This window comes from Girardinichthys multiradiatus, chromosome 10 (assembly GCF_021462225.1).
Source record: "Girardinichthys multiradiatus isolate DD_20200921_A chromosome 10, DD_fGirMul_XY1, whole genome shotgun sequence".
NCBI classification, from domain to species: Eukaryota; Metazoa; Chordata; class Actinopteri; order Cyprinodontiformes; family Goodeidae; genus Girardinichthys; species Girardinichthys multiradiatus.
In genome coordinates, this window is record NC_061803.1 from 987,762 (window position 1) to 1,007,511 (window position 19,750).

Here is a 19,750-nt window from a genome sequence, read left to right on the forward strand (position 1 = left end):
TACCGCCAAGCGTGTCAGGGTTCAGGGTAAAAGGTTCTGAAGCTAATAGCACAACCAGAGACAGGGGAAATGACAGGAGGAAGGAGACAGGAAGCAACTCAAATGAGTTTTATATATTTTGGAATTAATTTCAATGGAACTACACTTGAATGTATGGGCTGCAATGGGTAAGTGTTGTTTAGTTTGTGTTCTAATTCTTAAGGAATATTATAGATTTCCATTTCAGAGTCCCCCTGTGAAACTGAAGTAGAAATTTCATCAAAGGATCTCATGTCATAACCTGCCAGCTCATCATCTTTCTTTTCTTCTGTCAAGTCCTCAGCATGCCAACATCCAACCAGGGCTGGCCAGAGGACTTCGGTTTCCAGCTCGGTGGTATTGGACCTACTTACATCGTGTCAGTAGAGGAAGGCAGCAGCGCCCACCTGGCAGGGTTGCAGGCAGGGGATCAGGTCCTGGAGATTGAGGGTCACAATGTGTCGACTCTGGCTCCGCAAGCCGTCATCGCCATCGCTCAGACTCAGAAGAACATCCCTCCCAGCATTGGAGTGGTGTCCCGTATACAGCAGGTCTCACTGTGGCTGAATGCATTCCAGATGTGCTGCTTAGTTTTGTCAAATGCTTATTAATATTAATGTGATCATTTATTCACAGGCATGGGCTGGTTACCAGGTTCCAGGTATAATGAAGTTATGTCCATCTTACTGGTCCTCTGGTTTAAATCTGTTTTAATAATTGTCCTCAGAATGGGCTGGAATTAGAGTAACACAGCACTGCCTCGTCCTCATCTGGTGCTGCACTGCTGGTCAGCTGGCTGGAAAAACAGCTACGGCACGTTTAACTAATTTACAAGAATTAACTATTCAGCTATTTGGAAATGTTTTTAGCCACTAAAGCTTGGACCGTCAGGGTGTGGAAGCTGTAGGAGATCCTCATTAGACTCTTAGGGTAACTGTGGTTTAAAACTACACTCAGCAGCCTCTCCATTAGGTACGCCTTGCTAATACCTGGTTGAACCCACCTTTTGCTTTCAGAATCAGCTTTATCGGCCACGTTTGTGCCCACAACAAATTAATTTGACTACAGATCCACATCTTCTCAGTATTCAGACATTTAAATGCTTCAATTCTTCATGGAAAAGATTCAACAAGGGGTCCATATTGACATAATAGCACCACACAGCTGCAGACATCTCTGATGAGAACCTCCTGTTCCACCACCTCTCAAAGCTGCTCTGTTGGACCAAAATCTGGTAACTGTGGAGTCCAGTGAACTCATTAGGTTTTCTGGATACCAGTTTGAGATGATCCAATCTTTTTGAGCATTATTCTGCTGAAATGAACCATCAAAAGATGGGTCTGCTGTGGTCATGAAGGGATGAACAACAATACTGTTGGAGCCAGTGGTTATTTGAGCTGTGGTTGCCTTTCTATCAACTGGAACCAGTCGGCCCATTCTCCTCTGAACATCAGCATTTTCCTCCATACAGCTGCTGCTGTCTGGATCTTTTCTCTTTTTCTGACCATTGTCTGTAAACCCGAGAGATGGCTGTGGTTGTAAATCCCAGCAGATCTACCGGTTCTGAAATAATCGGACCAGCCCGTCCAACACCAGAGCCAGTTCAAGGTCACTTACATCCCTTCTCTTCCTTACTCCGATGCTCTTTTCAACAGGTCGTCTTCCTCATACCTAGATGCCTAAATGCTTTGAGTAGCTGCCATGTGATTGGCTGATTTGCTCTCTGTGTTAACATCAAAAACAGGTGTTCCTAATAAAGTGGCCAGTGAGTGTATAGGCTCTGCAGCTAAGACCAGCTTGTTATTCTTGTGTTACTCTATAAAAGGTCTAAAAGCCAACAAGCCTGGACTTATACAGGCTGGTCTGCAACTGATGTTCCAAGATGCTGCAACCAGTCATCCTTTAAACCTGATTTATTCAAATCTTTCTGCTGAAGTTAGTAATATGTTCTGTCTCAGCTCACTTCAGCACATTGTGTCCAATATGTGTTAAAAGTCCAGTTGATGCAAGTAAACCCTGATTCCTTTGCTTTAAAGCCACTTAAAAACTAGCAAGACGTTGTTGATTTTTATTTCTGCTTTAAGCTTAAAATCAGAATAACAATACATAATGAATGTTATTTTATAATTTTATAATAATGTTATAATGACCTGAATAATCTATAAATAATCTTAGCAGCAGTAGGAGTAATTGTTACATCATGTTTTACAGAGGTATCATGGTTATCATTCTGTCTGCGGTCATCCCTGTGGTCAAATCATTGTCTTTATCTTGTACAGATGGACATCGTACCAGGTCCTGATGGTCGTTTTGGCTTCACCATCGTGGGAGACTGCCCCCTGCTGGTGGAGGACTGCTCCCCATGTTCCCCAGCCGGACGAGCAGGTCTGAGGGCCGGGGACTACGTCATGGAGGTGAATGGCATCCCCGTAAGACACCATGAAATGGCTGCAACCCTCATCAAGGCCTCCCAAGGGAGGACGCTCCGTTTGGGCGTGCTGAGTCTAGGTCCAAGGCACAAGCGCAGCACCAGCCTGGAGGACAGCCAGATGGGAGGAGAGTGGGTGAGGCTGGATCGCAAGCACAAGGCTCTGGAGTTCAACAGGAAGGTGCTTTAATGTGCACACACATGAGATAAGCAGATAGAGAAGGTTTTCTTCTTCCATTTCAGTTAAATGTGACAGATTTCTGATTCATTTTGTGCAACATGGTGCTATTAAGTATTTATTCATGTAACAATATAAATATAAACGTTACACATGATTCAATGAAGCATCATTATCTACTAAAGTCATTAGGCCTCATAAACAGTCCATCATTGACAGTGGCAATTAATTAGCTACTCTGTTATATTTATGTATTAAATTTAGTGTCAATAATGAAATTTGAGTCCATCTGTTTTCCAACAGCCTAGTTGTGGGATGATGAGGAATCTCTCTGACACACATCAGAGGAGAATGTTGAATATTCTCTGCATGTTTCATGTTTTAAATGTTAGGAGATGCCCTGACCTCTTGCTCCTAGTTCAGATTGTAGACAGAACAGGCCTAAATAATGATACTGCCACCACCGTGCTTTACACATGAACGATGAAGCTGGTAAAAACACATCACTCTGACTTGTTCTTATTTTATCTGACAAACTGTTGTCGTAAATTAATTAAAATCAGAATCAGCTTTATTGCCAAGTTCGTACATACAAACAAGGAATTTGCCTTCGATACACTTTGCTCTTTTGTTTTGTTTTTATATTACAGAATAAACATATTTACAATTTACAAATATACACATATCTAATAGAAAAGGTGCATTTGCAACATCTGTATGCTGTTGTTTTGTACTCTATTAAATGTTCATCAGAGAAACAGTCTGGGGGAAGAAACTGTCTCTGTGGCTGGTTTTAGTGAACAGTGCTCTGTAGCGCCACCTGAAGGTAAAACTCTGAACAGTTTATGTGCAGGGTGTGTGGGGTCTGCAGAGATTTTAGCAGCTCTTTTCCTGACCCTTGACCTGTATAAGTCCTGGATGGAGGGAAGGTCAGCTCTGATTATTCGTTGCAGTCTGGACCTGTCCTGTTTGGTGGATGATCCAAACCACACTGAGATGGATGAAGACAGGACAGATTGAATGATGGCAGTGTAGAAGATGACCAGCAGCTCCTGTGGAAGGTTGAACTTCTTGAGTTGCCTCAGGAAGTACAGTCTCTGCTGGGCCTTCTTTCGAACAGTGTCTATGTGTGAAGACCATCTCAGGTCCTCAGAGATGGTGGTTCCTAAGAACCTGAAGTGGTCCACAGATACAGTGTTGTTGAGGATGGTGAGGGGGGTGTATGGGGGTGGTGTTCTCCGAAAGTCCACCACCATTTCCACAGTCTTGAGTGGGTTCAGTTCCAGGTAGTTCTGACTGCACCAGTGTACCAGCTGATCCACCTGCTGTCTGTATGCAGACTCATCACCATCCTGGATCAGTCCAATAACAGTGGTGTCGTCTGCAAACTTCAGGAGTTTCATGGACGAGTCCGATGAGATGCAGTCATTTGTGTACAGAGAGAAGAGGAGTGGGGATAGAACACATCCCTGGGGGGCACCAGTACTTATTGATCTGGATCTGGAGAAGATGTTCCCCAGTCTCACCTGCTGCTGTCGATCCATCAGGAAGCTGTTGATCCACTGACAGGTGGAGGTTGGGACGTTGAGCTGGGTGAGCTTCTGGTGGAGGATGTCTGGTATGATGGTGTTGAAGGTGGAGCTGAAGTCTACAAACAGGATCCTGGCGTACGTCCCTGGAAGATCGAGGTGTTGCAGGATGAAGTGTAGACCTAAGTTAACAGCATCATCTGCCGACCTGTTTGCTCGGTAAGCAAACTGCAGGGGGTCCAGCAGGGGGCCTGTGATGTCCTTCAGGTGCTTCAACACCAGAAGCTCAAAGGATTTCATGACCACAGACCTGATTATGAAAAGAGCAAAGTGTACCGGAGGCAAATTCCTTGTTTGTATGTACGAACTTGGTAATAAAGCTGATTCTGATTCTGATTCTGAAAATCACAATTATTCAGGTTTAGTTGCCTCGATGTTAGTCTTGATTCCTCTGTGACCTCCTTGTGAACCATTTCAAACTCTGTAATGGTTTTATATTCATTGGAGGTCATCTCTGAACAGGGCGGATGAACAGTGAAGTCAATCCTGAAGCTCTACCATCAATGTCTCCATCAGGTCGACCAGATTTTAGGAGATGATCCAGAGGTGAAAGAGAAGCTCTTCTCTGTGCTGAAGCAGTACGCAGCAGAGAAGAGAGTTGAATGGTTGGCGTCGGTGCTGCTAGAGATCCTTACCACTGATAAGCACCGACAGCTCATCTCCAGCATCAGGTACGAGTCGGAGCTTCTTACTGCCTCCCTCAGGGGGGGATACACCTGTCTGCTGTGTTCCTTGGGCTCCATGATGCAGTCTAACTGCACATCTGCAGTTAGACTCAGATTAAATTGGACACAGCTGGACTCTGGTTGCTGTTTTGGTGACTGGTTTCACTGGATTTTCTTTAGGGGTATCAGAGTTAAAGGGGCTGAATACATTTGGGGTACACTGTCAGATGTCTGAAACCCATGCATCGTTTTATGATGGCTACTCTGTGTTGATTTATCCTGTGTAATCTCAGTACAACGCTGAAGTTTATGGGTCTTATGTGACAACATGAGCAAAAGTTTTATTTTGTGGGGGGGCAGGCAGACCGAGCCAATAGTCACTTTACCCCAGGTATGAATACTTTTGAAGGCTGAGTGTTTTTCATCTCCCTCTGTTTACTATGAGCCGAGTGTAAATTTAACAGGCCTAAAATGAGAGCTGGCAGCATTCAGCATGAAGGCGTCTGTGATGATGAGCCACATAGAGACTCAGTTGAGGACTAGTTTCATTCAGTATTCATCAAATGACTCAACGAGTCCCTCCACCAGGGTCTGTTTGTAGGCATGTGGCAGAATCTTCTCCTGGGACTGAATGATGCCAAACAACTGATCCTGAAGCCTGCTTTTTTTGTTGCCAAAACAACCAGGATTTGGGCCTTTTTCCTGGATTCCCAGATGATTTGCTCTTCTTCTGTTACATTCACCAAGTCTTTTATTCTCTCACTGTGCTGGCATCCTCCTCCACTACTACTACCACGTTTACCTTCAGCTCTTTCTAGTTCTATTAATATCCTGACAGAAGAATCTCCATCGGTGAGCTCTCACATTCCCCCACCTAGCGCAGAACTTTCTTACCTCTCTCCGTCTCTCAGGGGACCTCTTTTGTTTTGCTCGGATGGACGTTCTTCACATTATTCTGCTCACAGTACGGTGAAGGTTCTCCTGCTTAACAAGCAGTAAAGGAGAGACTTTTTCAGTGCGGTGGATGAGATGATTTCAAGGTGACAGATTAAGCAATGAACTGTTTTGGGTGAGGATCGATTTGCTTCTTTTCTCCGTGTTTGTTTAAGGTTCTGGTGAAATGGGTTTGTGGTTTGTTCCTCACTTTGAGGACTGAAGCTCAGGATTCTTCCTGTTTTTTACAAAGCTCTGGTGAAGGTCTTCTGATATCTGTGACCTGGGAGGTGAGCAACCATAGGAGAGCATGGTTTCCTAATTGTTTTATAAGATTGTGAATATATAGAACATATAATTAATGGGATTTGGACCTTGTGAACATGTGAACAAGTTGATCTGACAAGTTTTGAAGGGGAGAAACGGCTTGTTTTCAGCATTAAACAAATCCTAGTGTAGCTGTTTGAACATCCTCTAAAACTGTCTTTCATCATAAAATCGTGGACTTTTTTGGGAATATCTGTTCCCAGTTCTAGTTTATATTTGCAGAAACCTAAAGAAAATCAAATTATTTCAAGTAACTTGATGATATTACGCATTTCTGAATGATGAACATTGTTAATAATAGATGGGAAATGTTTTAGCAGCCTGACTTTAGTTCCAGTAACAGCAGGGGCAACATCATAGCTGCTGTATTATTCTTTGTTATCCATACTACAGGCTGCTCAGTCAGCTTTCTTTTCAGTTTTGTTAATAATCCTGTTGTCTAACCTGCAGAGGTCATGGGGGTCAGATGGTTTGATGACTAGGAACTGAAAGGTCAGCTGCGGGCTGATGACTCTCTACCCTTTGTTAAGGAATCAGCTTGGTGGCCTGGTGAAGGTGCCTCTATTCAGATGTTCACATGCACTGTAGAGACAGAGTATCAGGAAGAGGACCATGGACCTCCAGCAGTCTGGTCCATCCTAGGGTCCAATTTCCAGATACTTGAAGGTACATCATGGGAATGTCCAGCTATTACGTGGTTCCGGAAGGAGACGGGTTCTGGTGTAAAACGTATAAAGCCTGAAAGCCTGAGAACAGCATCCCAACTGTGAAGCACGGTGGTGGCAGCATCATGTTTTGTTGGTGATGTGCACTTTATAAAATAGATGGCCTTATGAGAAATGAACATTATGTGGAAATATTCACATTTTGGCTTTTTTATACTCTTAAATGTTTCAGATCATCAACAAATGTAATTATCAACCTGCATTAATACAAAAAGCAGTTTTCAAATGATGATTTTAATTAAGGGAGGAAAAAGCTATGTAAACCCTCCTGGCACCATATGTTAATTTACAGTATTTGCCCCTTTGTTTAATAATTCATTAATTGTGATGGTTCGGGTTTACCAGCCACACTCAGGCCTGATTACTGGAGCTGTAGTATCAAGAAATCATATAGAACCTGTCTGACAACATGAAGTAGGCTGATAGAGCTCAAAAGCAACACATCATTCTCTGATCTTAAGAAGCTCGAGAACAGAAGAGTTTACCTTAAGCTCAAGCTCACTTAGGTTCTGCTGCAGGAAAATGGTCCAAAGAACACCAGCAAGTCCACCTCTGAATGGCTCAAAAACAACAGCAACATTTGGCTTTTAGAGTAGCCTAGTCAAAGTCCAGACTCAAATCCAATCCAGTTTCATGCAGCAGTATGACTTCAAACATGTCGTTCATGCTGGAAATCCCTGCAATGTGTCTGAATTACATTAGTTCTGCAATGCAGGGTGGGTCAGTTTCCCTCCAGTGATGTTAAAGCCCAGTTATCATGAACACTTGATGGCACCAAGGGAGGAACAACCAGTTGTTAAGGTTTGGGGGTATGATACCAGAATCAGTTTGGTAATCTGAAACATTTAATGAGCAAAGAAACAAAAACAGTAGACATCTGTAAGGGGGTAAATACTTTTTACTGTATTAATCCAGTATGACCAGCTGATTCAGACCTCTGAAGTTTTAGATGAGATTTAAATTGGGAATAAATCTCTGAGCTTCATTTGGATCTGTGTTGCAGAGAAACAGGACAAATCAGGAGATTCTCTAAGACAGACCCATCATTTATTTCTGATCCACCGAACCTCCTTCCCTGCATCCCAGCCACTGAAGTGGACTCTGAACAGAAATTATGTCCACTCTTTGCAGTTTTCTGCTTGTCATTTCTCCCTTTTGATAAATCCATGCCTGCTTGCTTCCTCCTCCACAACCCTCCTTCAGACAATTATAGATCTCTGTTCTTCTCAAACAAGGTCAAAGCAGAACATATAAGTTTTCCCGAATTGATGCAGAACGTTTTGTGATAAAATAGCTGCTTCAACAGATGTGGATTCGGCTGCAGATGACTAGGTGTTTAATTCAAGGATAATGTTGGTAGAAATCGCTGCACATGCAAACAAATCCACCTAACGCAGCCAGAGACTGATGTCTGTGGCTTAGACATGGTAGGAACAAATTCCCAGCAGCAGGGCTGCTCAGCTAGCAAGCAGAGGGAGGACTGTGTAGGCTGCTAGTCTTTCAGAACCACAGAACATTTATTTATATCTCAGGAGTGTGCTTATTGCAACCAGTAGGCTGCGCTCAGACAGCACTGTGTCAGGCTGCAGATACATGTGCACCTGCCTGCAGACACACTGACAGCAGCCTATTCACATGTGGCTTTGGATCTGAAGCTGAACTGATCTGTTCCAAATAAAGGCTCAAAGCATGTGTCTGAAACAAGTGACAGCTACTTAAAAGCAAGTCCTTAAAAAGGATAGAAAATGCTGACGGTCTCCACAATCACAAATATCTTAAAGGTACAGTGCCTATTTTTAAATGCATGTGATTACTGCGTTTGTCAAATCACTGCTCTGCTGCTAAATCTGGAATATTGGTTAGAAATACTGTAAGTCCTTCTGCAACTGAAGTTATACACTTTACTACAAAATGCTTTAGTTGTTGAGATTTCAGAAGAATCTATAATTCTGATAATTTTGCTGAAAATTGAAATGACAATATTTCTTTCTAATTATTACACAATGTTCCTGCCACTCACCCAGAGTTTTTGCATCTCCACTACTGAACAAAGGCACCTGCTGTGGGTAGTAAGAGATGTGAACATCCATTCGGCAGCCACATATATTATAGATCTGCACAGCATGAAGTCATGACATATAAAATAATATCTCCTACCAAATATTGCGTCCAAGTTGTCCTTTTTAGGATGTGAGTTTGACGGTTCTAATTCAATAAATTGTACAGCTATAGTCAGTAGAGGTTCAGTTGAGTTTTAACCATCTTAAGATAAGATGAAGTTAAAGATTATTATATCTAATTTGCACTAGTAACATTGGCAGCAAAACAGCCCCACAGCATGCTGCTGCCACCACCTTGCCTGACAGTTGGTACAGTCATCTTGGATTTGAAAGCCTCACCTTGACTCCTCTAAAGCTACTTCTTGTCACTGTAGGCATATAGCACCATTGTAGTCTTGTGTGATCATGAAACCTTTCTGTAGAAGGTATTTGGGTTGTCTGTATGGGCAGCTGCAGATTTCAGTTGAACTTGAAGGTTTCATGTTGGTGCAGGAGCTTCTGTTGTGGTAAGCAGCATCTCAGTCCATGTTGGTTAAACTTACTCTACTCTGGACAGAGACACGGGTGTTCCAGCTTGAGCCTTGGTGCTTCATGAATTGTTCCTGATCAAATTATTCAATTCTCTCTTATCTGAGCGGGACAGTTTGACTCAGATGGTTTTAATTAGATTCAAAAGAAATTCAAACTTGTGTACCCAATTTTTGTTTCTAAAAGTCTGTAAAAGTTTCTGTTGAATAAATACTTTAACCTGAATACAAACCAGTGATTCAGTTAAAGCCTAAAATAAATTTGACTTCTGATGAGCAGTGATGCAGAAATCTGCACTATAATCTGTCAGCACACTGGTTCATCCCACCAGATTCAAATGGGTCAGAACATGAAGCTCAACAAAACCTAAATGTGAATAACCCAAGTTAACTACTGCTAAATCTGTTTTTATATGTATAACTCCTCAGTTTTGTTTTATTTTGTAAAACCCTTCTTTGCACTTCAAGCTGAGAAACGTTTCAGTTATTTTCTCTTTTGTGGTGCTGAATGGAGAGTTCCTGCTTGTACTTTTGAATGCTGCCAACAGGGGGCGAACATTTTGCTTCAGCTCTTTACTGAGAAGAATAAACGAGGAGTATACAGGTGTTGTACAATGAAAGTGAAACACCTGGTTTTAGACCACAATAATTTATTAGTATGGTGTAGGGTCTCCTTTTGCAGCCAATACAGCATCAATTCATCTTGGGAATGACATATACAGGTCCTGCACAGTGGTCAGAGGGATTTTAAGCCATTCTTCTTGCAGGATAGTGGCCAGGTCACTACGTGATACTGGTGGAGGAAAACGTTTCCTGACTCGCTCCTCCAAAACACCCCAAAGTGGCTCAATAATATTTAGATCTGGTGACTGTGCAGGCCATGGGAGATGTTCAACTTCACTTTCATGTTCATCAAACCAATCTTTCACCAGTCTTGCTGTGTGTATTGGTGCATTGTCATCCTGATACACGGCACCACCTTCAGGATACAATGTTTGAACCATTGGATGCACATGGTCCTCAAGAATGGTTCAGTAGTCCTTGGCAGTGACGCGCCCATCTAGCACAAGTATTGGGCCAAGGGAATGCCATGATATGGCAGCCCAAACCATCACTGATCCACCCCCATGCTTCACTCTGGGCATGCAACAGTCTGGGTGGTACGCTTCTTTGGGGCTTCTCCACACCGTAACTCTCCCGGATGTGGGGAAAACAGTAAAGGTGGACTCATCAGAGAACAATACATGTTTCACATTGTCCACAGCCCAAGATTTGTGCTCCTTGCACCATTGAAACCAACGTTTGGCATTGGCATGAGTGACCAAAGGTTTGGCTATAGCAGCCCAGCCGTGTATATTGACCCTGTGGAGCTCCTGACGGACAGTTCTGGTGGAAACAGGAGAGTTGAGGAGCACATTTAATTCTGCTGTGATTTGGGCAGCCGTGGTTTTATGTTTTTTAGATACAATCCGGGTTAGCACCCGAACATCCCTTTCAGACAGCTTCCTCTTGCGTCCACAGTTAATCCTGTTGGATGTGGTTCATCCTTCTTGGTGGTATGCTGACATTACCCTGGATACCGTGGCTCTTGATACATCACAAAGACTTGCCACCCATAATGTTGTGTGCATTTCAATATTTTGAGCAAAACTGTGCTCTTACCCTGCTAATTGAACCTTCACACTCTGCTCTTACTGGTGCAATGTACAATAAATGAAGACTGGCTACCAGGCTGGTCCAATTTAGCCATGAAACCTCCCACACTGGGCTGCACGGTGGCGCAGTTGGTAGCGCTGTTGCCTTGTAGCAAGAAGGTCCTGGGTTCGATTCCCGGCCTGGGGTCTTTCTGCATGGTGTTTGCATGTTCTCCCGTGCATGCGTGGGTTCTCACCAGGTATTCCGGCTTCCTCCCACAGTCCAAAGACATGCCTGTTAGGTGTATGAATGAGTGTGTGCATGGTTGTTAGTGTGTTGCCCTGCGATGGACTGGTGACCTGTCCAGGGTGTACCCCGCCTCTCGCCCATAGACTGCTGGAGATAGGTACCAGCTCCCCCGCGACCCACTATGGAATAAGCGGTAGAAAATGACTGACTGACCTCCCACACTAAAATGACAGCTGTTTCAGTTTCATTGTCAAACCCCGTATATGATGTTTTCAATATCTCATTTATGAGACATTGAAAATACATTTTTCTTATCATTATGTCATTTACAATTATCCAGACTAAAAATCCTAGAAACTGGAAGTGATCGTTGCGTACGTCCCTGGGTGGTTGAGGTGGACTGCAAGCTTTCATTAAAGACTGTAAAATGCTTTATAGATAGAAGTGCATTTTACCTTCTCAACTTTGTATTTAATAGTCAGAATGTTCCCAACTTTTAAATGATCATATCTCTAAAAGCAAGTTCTCTCTCAAACAATATTATCCATTTTATTTTATTTCACTCTGGCAAATGACCGTATTGATTCTAGATTTAAACATTTCATTCACAAGTCTTGACTTACACCTTATAGTCATTAAATCTAATTTTGTTAGAAATAAATTCTGTTTTTCACATTTACAGTGCTGGGAAAAAGTATTTACTCCCTTTCTTTTACCCCAGATGTATTGGGTTTTCAATGTTCTTTCCCACTTTAATGTTTCAAAACATCAAAGAAAATTAAATATCTGACAAAGATAACCTGACTAAAAACATAAAATGAAATTTTATTAATCCAACCTGGCCCCATGTGAAAATATAACTGCCTCCCTTTCTATTTTGTACTCAGGACCAGCTGACCCGAGACTTAGTCAGGACCAGACCAGACCAATAAAATACCAGTTTAAAGCCTGTAATCATAATAATGTAATTTTTCCTGCAAATGTTTAAAGATAATCTGTCTGTGGTGGCTCATTAGCAAGCAAACCTCCTGAAGAACATCTGATCTTCATCTCTGGCTCAATTGAGTTAAGCAGCAGAACAATGATCCAAAACATGCCACTGCGTTCCCTGTTTAAATGGGTAAAAAAAACGCCTGAAGCAGGTTGTTCAGGTTGGAAACCCTCCAATGTGTCTGAATTAAATCAATTCAGCAAAGCAGAGAGGGCCCAAATTCTCCCACAGGGACGTTAATGTCTGATTAGCAGTTATCACAAACACTCGATGGCAGCCGCTGCTGCCAAGGAAGAGATGGCTAGCTATTATGGTTAGGGTGTAAATACTTTTTTACCCGAGGTCAGGTTGGTTTGGATATTTATTTCCCCTTGATAAACGAAACGATCATTTGAAAACTGCTGTTTGTGTTTACTCAGGTTATCTTTGATACTAACGTTTGTTTTAAAGTTTTAAACGCGAGCAGGAAGAAACAGAAGAAAACTTTCTGAACTCTGTAAATGAGACATTTTCTCCAAGAAAACAGTTTAAAGTTCAACATATGTGGCGGAACACCCGTTAATAAACTGCTTAGACAGCTCCAATGATGAAACAAATTGAGACTCTTAAGTTGCTGTGAGTTGCTGCTCTTTACAGTAAATGTGTCCTAATTACTTTATTTAGCAGCTGGAATTGTTGACAAAGCTTAATGAGCTTCTGGTGAAACCGTCCAGTGGCGTCTGAGACTTCTGCCTCTGATCTGATCGCAGATTCATTGCTAATTGCTCGCCTGGTGTTGTTTTCCTCAAACCCAACACTCTGAGCGCTTACGGCTGATTTATCTGATCAACGGCTAATCGGCGAGTCAGAACAAAGTGGACTGGTGTAGGAGGGAAACAGAGAGCTGTTCACATTCAGCTCTCCTTCAAACCTTCACCTCAAAAAAATAATTTGCGGTTGTTTCACTACCAGTGATACTGGTGCATTGCAGAAAGTGGGTAGAAGATGGAGGACGACCTCCAAACTCTTCATCTCTGCACCTCAAATGAACAGCTCAGATGGTTGAAACATGGCGACAGCTGACTGCTCCAGCAGGGCAGAGAGCCCAAACATTTCTGTTTAGATGCAGCTTTCCCAGTGGTGAAACTTTACAGCCAGACCACCGTTTGCTGCTGCAGCAAAGCTCTGGGTGTGTTGTTGTCAGCTGTAGTTTGTTTTTTACATGAAATACATCTGCTGAAAAGGTCACAGCAGCTTCTCTGTGTGCTTGGACTCATAAAGCCATTAAACATTGGGCTTATTTACCAAAATGCTCTGTGCTCTCACTGACAGCTACAGAGAGGTGAGATGCAGACGGAAGTGGAGGAGACGAAGAGGATAAGTTGCCCGTGGATGGAGAGAGATAGGAAGGGAGAGTGGAGGAGAAATCCCAAGCTTGCTCACTCCCACACCTTTTTTCTCTTGCTGTATTCTCACTGTGGTGCTTCACGCTGCATCAGTCCGACTCCAGCAAGCAGAGACTTTCCTCATCCTTTTCCTCCGTTCTTTACCTCCGGTTTCTCCCCTCTGGTGGGAAAAGGCTTCCCACCTGCCAGTCAGAAGATCTTCTTCTCTTGTTTCGTAAGCTCAGACATGAAGGGGAAGCCTGTTGAGTTAAATTAGTTCCAGCTGATCTTCATTTCTTCTTTTAATCGCCTCTTATGCTGAACACCAAGGTTCTTGTTTACAGAATGGACTGAACTGGATCTGTGGATGTAGATTCATGCTGTTTCCTTCTCCTGTGGACAAACATCTAAACCATCTTTAATTATGTTCGCCAGAATCTTCATTCCCAAGAAGCACCGGCAGCGCTTTGACGAGGCCGTCTCCCAGAACATGATCAACCGCCTCTGCCGCAGCAAGAGCATCAGCGAGCCGCAGGGCAGGATCCGGCGCAGTCGGAGCGAGGACCATTCCGACCGCCGGCGCGGGTCCAAGCGGGCCAGCTCGGTGCCGAGGGATGGAGGAGAACCAGAGAGAGAGAAGGGCTTAAGGAAATCTGGATCCGGGGTACCCACACATCCTCCACTCGGACCCAGTCAGAGGTAGGCAGAATGCTGCTCGTTGGAGACAACAGTTTAGCCTCCTTATGTGAAGAAAACTGCAGCGGATTCAGTTTTCCTGCAGGAAAAGTCACATTTATACGTGTTTGAACTGGTACTTCATGCAGATTTAGATTTTAAAAAGTTCATATTAAGTTTCCAGCTTGTGCCAAATGCTGTGATGCTATGCTGAAGGAAACCAAGTCGACGTGCAACAGATGAAATAATACGGCACTAGGCAGGCTGTATCTCTGATTACCCTCAGCCCCTCGTCCTTCACCACTTATCCCCACATCCCTATGGTCCGTCCCAGTGGGTCCCTGTGGAGTAGGGGGAAGGACAAGGCTGAGATCTTTCAGGAGTACAATTAGAAACGAAGCGGCAGGAGCTCAGCTAGCGAATCCTTTAATTAACGTAACTATTTTCTCTGTTAACATATTGAACTCCTGAGAGGTCTGCTCTGAAGCTGTTCCTTTTATTACATTCAGTATCGCAGTCATTTATTGTTTATCAGCATAAAAATGAGCAAATATTGACCCATTTGAATGATTTGATATTAATTTAAATTGATATTAATATTTAAATAGAATTAATATTTAACCATCACCCACTATTAGAATGCGTAGTCTGATGCAAAAAGACAAACCGGAGCAAAATATATTATTATAAGAGTCTAGTTTAATGTATCCTGTTGTTCTCCCAGTTTAACTTTAGTCTTACTACAAGTATTTACAGTATATCATCAGTCTATGTTGTATTAGTATATTGGTATTAAATTATAAAAATAACACTTTTAAAATACATTAAAGTATTTTTATAAGAATGTAAATTTAGCTGTATGATTTAGTTCTTTCTGAATAAAATATCACATACGTTGGAAGACTGACTGTACAGCACCTACATGTATATTTAGTCATGTTAGCATACAATCAGTGAGAACCAAGTCATGGAAAACCAAAGGAACATGGGTAAAATTTCATCCTTATTGACCTTTGAACATCTCCTGCTCATCCTCCACCCTCTAATAAACCGATTAAACAGCTTTTCACCTCAACAACGGACCTGCAGGATTACAAGGGTGGCGGCAAACTCCCTCACCAAACTGTCTCTATTCATAAAAGAGTGAAATCCTGTGTCTGCGCATCATGTGGGCTGGTCACAGAGGAGAGCTGATGGGGTTGGGTAACACTGTGGTCTCTGCAGAGCCGAACAGCAAGGAACCATCTAGAAACCAGGAGACAGAAGGAGGGGGACGGGTGAAGACTAAAAAAACTGAGAAAAGACAAAGAGGGTTTAGAGAATGAAGAACAAAAAAGGCATAAATAATGAGCAGGTTTGATCATGAAACATGAAACAATCTGAACTAGAATGACTCCATCCACCATAATGAAAATGACTTGACTATAGTTCAGTCATCTGCATTCTTCTGTCTCATCCTTGACACCTCTGTTGAGTTAGTCTTTTTATTCAAGGTGTGAAGTTCAGAGAGGAGAAGCCTGATGATCTTAGACATGCAGATCATCTGGCTGCCATCCATCTCGCTCACATAACCAGATAATAGCGAGCGCTTCTCTCTGCATTTAGCTGGTCTTACATAACAGCCTAGAGCTGCAGCTATCAGAGAAGACATTCCCTGTTTCTCTCTGCAGTTTGCCTTGCTGCTATATACACTCAGGCTGTGTTGCCTTGAGTCATCTCCATGGCAACGTGCTTTAGACATTCAGAAAAACTGCCCCCCCCATTGATGGCTGCTATTCCCGCTGAAAATGTCAAGATAATGTTTTATTTAGGACCAGAAGCTGACCACATAAAGAGGGAGAACACATCCTCTCATCTTGGAGTTTGATGGCAGTAAACAGAACGTCACGCCTCCACTTGTTCTGACTCCCACTGACAGGAAGTGACAAATGAAAACAAAAAGAGGCACAAACAGGCTTGGAAACAGCAGCAGATGACTCCAGAGTCTGCTGATCTCCTTGTCACAGAGACTGTCCATTTCAGTTACACCTAAACAACACCCATCATGGACCTGCATCAGGTTCTACAACCACTTCATGGTCCAGTCAGAGATTTCAAAGATTTTCTACGTTCACATTCTGAAGGATCAGTCAATTTAATAATCACTAAACATAGATAATCTGCTCATTACTCCAAACAATGTTTCTGCATTGGTTGATAAAAGGTTTAAAAAGTTACACAGGAGCTTCTCAAACTGTGGTGCATGCACCACCAGTGGTACTTCTGGTGCTTTTAGTGGGACTCAGAACATCTCAGCAGTTATTTGCATTTATAAATACGATGTTGGTGTTCATGGTCTTCCTTAGCTCCACCAGAAAGTACTGGTTTCTAGGTGAACTTACTGTAGCTGTGGAGAAATCCGTGTTGAAGTGTGAAGGTGACTGGATGTGTTCAGTAGGTACGGTCCAGTTAGGATCTTTAACTACCTCCATCGTATCGTTTCTAAGGTACAAAGTCCTTTAAATGAGAAAGTCCTGGAGGCATCAGATTTTTTACTCTTGTTGTACAGAGAATAGAACAACGCAGTGCTGCCCCTCCCCCACCTGTTCCTGCATACTGCCAGTTAGCTGGCTGAAAAAAGGATACTGTACTTTTTTACTTGTGTATAACAACACAGGCAGTGTGGAAACTAAGAGCATCACTTTTTAATATACTGCCACTGTTACTCTATAAAGGGTAGAACAGCTAAAAGATAATATTGTTTGCAATATTAGCAGGTGTTTATTATGTTTGCTTGAATCTCTGTATTGAAATCAAAATAACAATAAATACATTTTATAAATAGTATTTTTATAGCTGTAATAATATATTTTTCTTTGTCTTAGATGAAAGTAGTCAGATCATGGTCTACATTTTTGTTTAAAGGTATTTTGTAACTCCTAGTAGTATCATCTAATTGTGATATTTGTACTCAAGGTTATTATGTTGTAATAATCTGGTACCGGTCCGTGACTTTTGCTCGGTTAAGGAAAAAAAAACACGTAAGCTGATGCAGATGCCTCGTTGTTCAGTCTGCAGCCGCTAATATGAATATTTGTTGTTTAACAGCATAATGAGAACACAGTAGCAGCCACACTGTTTTTATAGAATAATTACAAACTGCTCCCAAAAAGGAAATCTTTAGTAAAGTAGGTCCGTATATCTGGAGTTGACATTTTCATCTTTGTCCTCAGGATGATCCGTGTCTACAGAGGGAAAAAGAGCTTCGGCTTCACGCTGCGAGGTCACGCTCCCGTCTGCATCGACTCGGTCATCCCAGGTACTTCTCCTAGAATAGAGCACAGTACAGTACACACCTCACAGTCTGCTCCTGTCTCTGCGTGGAGGTTTGACCCGAACGCTCCTATGTGTTGGAGGAAGAGGGGATAGGATGCATTTTGTGTGGGTGAGTCTGTTGTGGTTGCAGAGAAAGTGCTCAAAGAGAGATCAGGAGGTGTTCCAGGAAGTGGATTTGTCTGAGTCACCCAATGAAATGTTCAGAGGAAAACATTTGGAACAGGCTGTGCGGTGGCAGCCGGTAAATACCACGCAGATGCATTAAGGGATTCTGCAGACATAAACGTTGTTTACGCCTCTGTCTGGTTCGGTGTTTCCCATTTACAGTTCCTTGGAGATGTATTTATACAGCTTCAACTGTCCTCATTAATTGTGATCAGCCAAGACACAGTACTGTGTCTCTTCAGAGTAGAAGGAGTTCAATTCAATTCAATTTATTTATATAGCACCAATTCACAACACATGTCGTCTCAAGGTTCTTCACAACAGTCAGGTTCATACATTCCAATTAATCGTAACCATTGAACAGTTCAGTCAGATTCAGTTATTTATTCAAATTGGATAAAAAGTTTTTCTATCTAAGGAAACCCAGCAGATTGCATCCAGTCAGTGACTTGCAGCATTCACTCCTCCTGGATGAGCATGTAGAGACAGTGGACAGTCACTGGCGTTGACTTTGCAGCAATCCCTCATACTGAGCATGCATGTAGCGACAGTGGAGAGGAAAAACTCCCTTTTAACAGGAAGAAACCTCCAGCAGAACCAGAACCAGGCTCAGTGTGAGCGGCCATCTGCCACGACCGACTGGAGGTTTGAGAGAACAGAGCAGAGACACAAAGAGAACAAAGAAGCACTGATCCAGGAGTACTTTCTATTGGAAGGAAAAGTAAATGTTAATGGATGTAGCTCCTTTAGTCGTTTCATCTAGAAAGAAAGAACAGATAAACTCTGATCCAGTTTTCAAGGTTAGAGTCTGAAAGAGAGAACATAGAGTTAGTTACAGTAGAAGCTCAGTCAGTAGCCATGTCTAGGAGAGAGAAAGGGTTAAACACTGAAAGACAGGGCCATGTGGATCATCTGTAGAAGGTGAGCATTAAGTTGTTGTCAGCAGAAGCTCAGACGATTCCCCTCTCCAGAAAGGTGTCACAGGTAGACACAGAGTCAGGCCAGGTGTAGCTTCTAGGAAGAGAAAAGAGAGAACATAAAGTTAAAAGCTGAAATAACAGCAAATAATGCAGAATTGGAGAGTAGTGTGAGAATGTAGCGAAGAGGGTGAAAGTGGTCATTATGTCCTCCAGCAGCCTAAGTCTATAACAGCATAACTACAGAGATAGCTCAGGATAACCTAAGCCACTCTAACTATAAGCTTTATCAAAAAGGAAAGTTTTAAGCCTTAAAAGTAGACAGTTTATCCATCTAGAGCTCACTGATGGTCATTGTTATACTAAAAACCACAATGATTGGGACACCTCCCTCTGTCAGACTGATTATAACCATTGGAAAAGAGAAGGGGTCATACAGGTAGCAGAAATGGAGGGTGTGTTTTCAACCCTTTGTGTAATTTAACCTCAGTAAAACTGCAGGTGTTCTGATTCTGGCCTCAGATGATCTTTAGAGAACATTAGAGAACAACCAGCATCTTGAAGATCAAGGAACTCAGCACACATGTCAGGAAGAACATTGTGGAGAAGTTTAAAGCAGGGTTAGGTTCTACAACAAACATCTCTGTTCAAAGAGCTCCCTTCAATTTATCTTCTGAACGAGAGGATGGACCAACTGCAGACCTACCAAGACATGGAGGTCCACCTAGACAGATAGGCTGGACAAGGAGAGCATTATTCAGAGAAGCAGCCAAGAGGGAGGACCACAGTAACTCAGGAGGAGGAGCTGCAGAGGTGTGAGAATTTGCCAACAGGACAAGTATTATTGGTGTACTCCATAAATCTGATGTTTAAATATTGATAAAAAACTGGTTGGAGGTTCACCTTCCAGCTGGACAACCACCCTGAACATACATCTAGAGATACAATGTATGGTGTCGATCAAAGCAGATTTATGTGTTAGAATGGCC

The 19,750-nt window shown here is 42.6% G+C and overlaps 1 protein-coding gene across 10 annotated transcripts in view; it reads left to right on the plus strand.

Annotated features, from left to right (window-relative positions):
• Positions 1-19,750, plus strand: part of grid2ipb (glutamate receptor, ionotropic, delta 2 (Grid2) interacting protein, b) — a 46,448-nt gene that overhangs the window by 9,808 nt on the left and 16,890 nt on the right. For 8 of the 10 annotated variants that reach the window (XM_047376871.1, XM_047376869.1, XM_047376873.1 and 5 more), the window contains 5 exons: positions 316-569; positions 2,298-2,627; positions 4,730-4,884; positions 14,125-14,388; positions 17,577-17,662. In XM_047376871.1, coding sequence (XP_047232827.1) covers positions 324-569; positions 2,298-2,627; positions 4,730-4,884; positions 14,125-14,388; positions 17,577-17,662 — 1,081 coding nt within the window. In that variant the 5' untranslated portion in view covers positions 316-323. Of the gene's footprint in view, positions 1-315; positions 570-2,297; positions 2,628-4,729; positions 4,885-5,837; positions 5,948-13,697; positions 14,020-14,124; positions 14,389-17,576; positions 17,663-19,750 lie in introns of those variants that run through there. The other 2 variants (XM_047376874.1, XM_047376875.1) reach the window with 2 other exon arrangements.